The 5,365-nt window shown below is 44.7% G+C and overlaps 1 protein-coding gene across 2 annotated transcripts in view; it reads right to left on the bottom strand.

Annotated features, from left to right (window-relative positions):
* Positions 1–581: 581 nt before the first annotated feature.
* Positions 582–5,365, bottom strand: part of LOC137429804 (SKA complex subunit 1) — a 97,941-nt gene continuing 93,157 nt past the window's right edge. The window contains exon 7 of one of the 2 annotated variants that reach the window (XM_068120060.2): positions 582–1,147. In XM_068120060.2, the coding sequence (XP_067976161.2) occupies positions 999–1,147 (149 nt within the window). In that variant the 3' untranslated portion in view covers positions 582–998. The remainder of the gene's footprint in view (positions 1,148–5,365) is intronic. The other variant, XR_010984950.2, reaches the window with a different exon arrangement.

The raw sequence follows: 5,365 nt of genomic DNA on the forward strand, positions 1-5,365 counted from the left end.
GAGAGAGAGAGGGAGAGAGAGAAAATTGATGTACAGTACCATCTTGGAAAGAGGGGATTCAGACTAAAGTAACCAAAAACTTTTTTCCTTCCGGTTTCTGAGGCACACTGTCACACACACACAAATCAAACACTCACATTCGGGCACAGACATTCCACAAATATGGCCATTGACCTTGGTGGTTGGCCATAAACTCAACTTCCTGGAACACACTTGGTGCCAGCGGTGCCATCTAGTGGCGTTGCCTTTCTCTCCACGGTCAGTAGGATACTTTCAGGAATGCCAAGCTATGCAATGTACATGCTCAGTACATGTACATGCTCCATCCTCTAAATGCCGAGTGCAAATTAAGGAAGCAGCACATGCCAGTTGTAAAGTCTTTGGTATACACTTGGCCAGGGTGAAAATCTAACCACTGACCTCCCAGACTCAGAGCAGATTCTCTAAGCCACAATGCGACAAATAAAATAGTCTGATAATAATGTAAAAATTCTGAGAAAGTTTTCTTGTTAATTATCTAAATTATACAACCAACTTTATGATTCCAAGGACAACTCAAGAATAAAATACCTACAAAACAGTGAAAAAGTAATGTTCTTTATTTGTTTTTTTTGGAAGTAGTCAAGTAAATAGGGTCACAAAATAAACAGCGGTGGTATTTACATGTGCCACAACTTGAGCGAATAGCAATCAAAGTTAACAAAAGGTATAACAAATATTTCAGGTTCACAAACAAAGAAAGAAAGAAACAAACAAACAAAAAAAACATCTGCATATTCCCACCCCACTGTGTATGTAGCTTTTATCATATGGAGCCCTGATCCGTCAACCCAGATTCGAACCAGAGACCTTGGAATTTCTACCAAAGATAGATTCGACATTCCAACTGAAAAACTGCAAATCTCAACATACGCAAGTGTGAAACATGCTGCAAAACCATTAAACTACTGTACATTAATAAGTATGTTTTCAACAACAAAAATTGTTTTTTAATCAGCTCAGACAAGCACATAGCGAACAAGCCCTCCACCTCGAACCTCACGCAGACGAATGTTGTGCCGCAGGATGTTTAGCACCGAGTAGAAGCGCCTGTCCACCTTCAATTTACTGTGTTTCCTTAGATCATCCTCCACAAAGAAAACATGGCCTGAAAAGATTGCACATTCAAGGGTGACAAGATTATGACAGCACAGAACCATTTAAAAATCGATAAGATCGACTAAAAAGATAAAAGTAAAAAAACTGGAGGGTTCATAGAACACGTCACCACACGCAGTGTTCAAGTTATGATTCAATTGAAATGAAATAATGAATTTAAGGTTTTATTTTTAAAATCCAGAAGTTTAGCACTGTTGAAGCAGTCGATGTCTTACATGACATGGCGATGTCTTACACCACCTCATTTAACATGTCCAAGCACTGCGAAACTGAAGGTTTGTGGAAGTGGTAGGAAGGTGATTTGTGTTGCACAGTCTTCACGTAAATAATTACATTGAAATAAAATAATGATTGCAAAAGTGGTATTGGAAAAAAATTCCGGATATTTACTGCAGTCAACGCAGTGGCCATTACGAGAAAATATAATTTTAATAGTATTATATATAAACTAGTGGGGTCACCCGTGGGAATCCCACGGGCATGGACGTGTGTGACATTTCGACATATTGAGTTAGATGCTGCACATTCATTTTTACAAAATGGTTACTGGCAAGTCATCAGATCCAGAAATGGTGGAATGAACACAATTTATTTATTTCACATATTATATGTGACCCCTCACTCCTCTCCACCTGACACTCTCCTCTCCAATCGCGCCTCGCACTCCTCTCCAATCGCGCCTCGCACTCCTCTCCAATCGCGCCTCGCACTCCTCTCCAATCGCGCCTCGCACTCCTCTCCAATCGCGCCTCACACTCCTCTCCAATCGCGCCTCACACTCCTCTCCAATCGCGCCTCACACTCCTCTCCAATCGCGCCTCACACTCCTCTCCAATCGCGCCTCACACTCCTCTCCAATCGCGCCTCACACTCCTCTCCAATCGCGCCTCACACTCCTCTCCAATCGCGCCTCACACTCCTCTCCAATCGCGCCTCACACTCCTCTCCAATCGCGCCTCACTCTCCTCTCCAATCGCTCCTCACACTCCTCTCCAATCGCGCCTCACACTCCTCTCCAATCGCGCCTCACACTCCTCTCCAATCGCGCCTCACACTCCTCTCCAATCGCGCCTCACACTCCTCTCCAATCGCGCCTCACACTCCTCTCCAATCGCGCCTCACACTCCTCTCCAATCGCGCCTCACACTCCTCTCCAATCGCGCCTCACACTCCTCTCCAATCGCGCCTCACACTCCTCTCCAATCGCGCCTCACACTCCTCTCCAATCGCGCCTCACACTCCTCTCCAATCGCGCCTCACACTCCTCTCCAATCGCGCCTCACACTCCTCTCCAATCGCGCCTCACACTCCTCTCCAATCGCGCCTCACACTCCTCTCCAATCGCGCCTCACACTCCTCTCCAATCGCGCCTCACACTCCTCTCCAATCGCGCCTCACACTCCTCTCCAATCGTGCCTCACACTCCTCTCCAATCGTGCCTCACACTCCTCTCCAATCGTCCCTCACACTCCTCTCCAATCGTCCCTCACACTCCTCTCCAATCGTCCCTCACACTCCTCTCCAATCGTGCCTCACACTCCTCTCCAATCCCTCACCTCTCCAATCCCTCACATTCCCTCACCTATCCAATCCCTCACACTCCTCTCCAATCCCTCACACTCCTCTCCAATCCCTCCTCACACTCCTCTCCAATCGCTCCTCACACTCCTCTCCAATCGCTCCTCACACTCCTCTCCAATCGCTCCTCACACTCCTCTCCAATCGCTCCACATCGCCTCTCCAATCGCTCCTCACTCGCCTCTCCAATCGCTCCTCACTCGCCTCTCCAATCGGCTTTTCCCCATCTCGTTTCTCTCGTTTTTCTCCCGTGTCGTTCTTTTTCTTGCTCCATCATGTTCAAGTTTGCATTGACGTTCGTCGATGGACTCGTTCGCCCGTCTCATTCGTTTTCTTGCTGCATCCTGTTCAAGTCTGCGTTCTTCATCGATCGTCTCATTCATTTTGGAAATAGAAGTTTCCACGCAGCGCATGAATTGTCACGATCCTCAAGAGGAAGTGTCTCGTAATCATCAAATGATAAATGGCAAGTAAATTATATTGTTGAAAATGAAAGATTTCAAATAAACCTATTTAAACTGTATGCGCACATAATTAATTTTAAAAAACGAAGAAATATCTCTCGGTAATTTCCTGAAACACATTTTACTTCCGGCTAATAATGTTGAATTAAATAAAAACGAAGAAATATATGTCGGCATAATTGTTGACGTTTTTGTGACGACTGTCATCAAACGAAAAAGTAATATATCTTAACGGAAAAGCAAAAGCGAATTTTTAATATATGTCGACACGTTGCCGTCGGTGTCATGTTGGGCGGTGTATGATACATCATGACGCGATTTTAAAAAATATATCTCTGCATTTTCCCGCGTCTGTGGAATGTTCTCAATTATTGCTGACACCGAGTCCAAAACCATCGATAAAAATGAAATCAGATGGTGAGTTAGATTGGAGATAAAGGTGTGAGAGAGACTCAATGGCCTTGAAGTTACAGGCCCTTGAGAATTCATTTCGTTCTATAAACGGCAACTTTCATTGGATTTTCTTCCTGTTTTTTTTCAACCGAGTCTAAAACTATGTTAGTGACTGTGAAAAATGAAATGATATATCGAATTTGATTTGAAATAAAACTGGGAGAGAGAGCAAGACACCACGGGCCTACAAAACAGGCCTCAAAGCTATGCGAGTTAATAAAATGGTGGATATTTGTTTATATGAAGCAAAGCCTCTCCCAGAATGGGTGGAGCTATGGGTGGAGCTACTCTGCAAACCGAGTAAGCCACACCCCGGACAGACGCCCAACAGACAGACAGACAGAATCATCTACGGCTATTATAATATATAAATAGTCAGACCCCGCTATTCCCGGGTTCCACGTATTCGCGATTGAAAATTGCGGCCTGTTTCTCTATTTGCAGCCCTATGTCCCATGTATTCATGGTTTTTATCGGGATCAAAAAAAAAAAATTCACGAGCCGCCAGCTTGACACATTTATAAAACCCATCTTTCACCAGCCACGCACAAAGCAGCTGGACATACACAAAAAACATCTTCTACGAGCAGCGAGCATGACCTGCTTCTACATTCACGGTGCTGTGCTTGACATTTTCACGGCTTTTGTGGGATATGCCACCGGCTTTCACAAGAAAACAATGTTTGCCTTTCACAAGAAAACAATGTTTCGTGCGGGATATCCCGTCATTCAAACTGTGAATAGCTTCACGTAATATCTCGCCTCCGTTCACACGTAAACAATGTGTTGCAGCATTCTTCACGGGATATCCCAAAGACGTTAAACATTGCTTCAGGGGATATCCTGCCATTCACACTGTGAACAGCTTTGCAGGATATTCCACCAACTGCATAACACGTCATCTCCACGAGTTACTGTACAGAATGAAAACACTCCACAGTATCGATTAGTGCAATTAGCTGTCTCCCTTTTCCCATTGAATCAATGGCACGGCATGCAATCGTGAATATTCATCGACATTTGCGGGATTTTCATCGGCATTCGTGGATTTTGCCTCACCATTCGCAGTTTGTTCCTCGATATTTGCGGATTTTCACATTCAGGAACCAAACTCCCCTTTTTCCATTGAAATAATGCCCCGCCATTCGCGGTTTCGCAATCCGAGGCATTTTCAAGGAACGTATCCCTGAGAATAGCGGGTGATATTAATTGCCCCCATTGGCAGAAACAACCTCAAGTAGGCGTTTCTTATAACTGTCTACCAGTCTCTGACATCGACTGGGAGAAATTTTTGCTCACTCCTCCATGCAGAATTCTTTCAGCTGTGCGATGTTTGAGGGGTTTCTTGCATGCACAGCTCGTTTCAAATCCCCCCACAGGCCACAACATCTCGATGGGATTTAGATCCGGGCTTTGACTTGGCCATTTCAGAACCCTCCATTTCTTTCTTTTCAGCCATTCCTTGGAGGATTTACTGGTATGTTTAGGGTCATTGTCATGTTGCAAGATCTAACTTCGGTTAAGCTTCAACTTCCGACAGATGGCCTCACATTATCCTCAAGCACTTTCTGGTACAATGAAGAATTCATAGTGGATTCTATGATGGTGAGCTGCCCAGGCCCTGATGCAGCAAAGCTGCCCCAAACCATAATATTTCCACCACCATGCTTTGCAGTTGGTATCAGGTTCTTGTGGTCAAATGCTGTCTTTGG

This window comes from Myxine glutinosa, chromosome 6, assembly GCF_964187855.1.
Source record: "Myxine glutinosa chromosome 6, kmMyxGlut1.1, whole genome shotgun sequence".
Taxonomy (NCBI): domain Eukaryota; kingdom Metazoa; phylum Chordata; class Myxini; order Myxiniformes; family Myxinidae; genus Myxine; species Myxine glutinosa.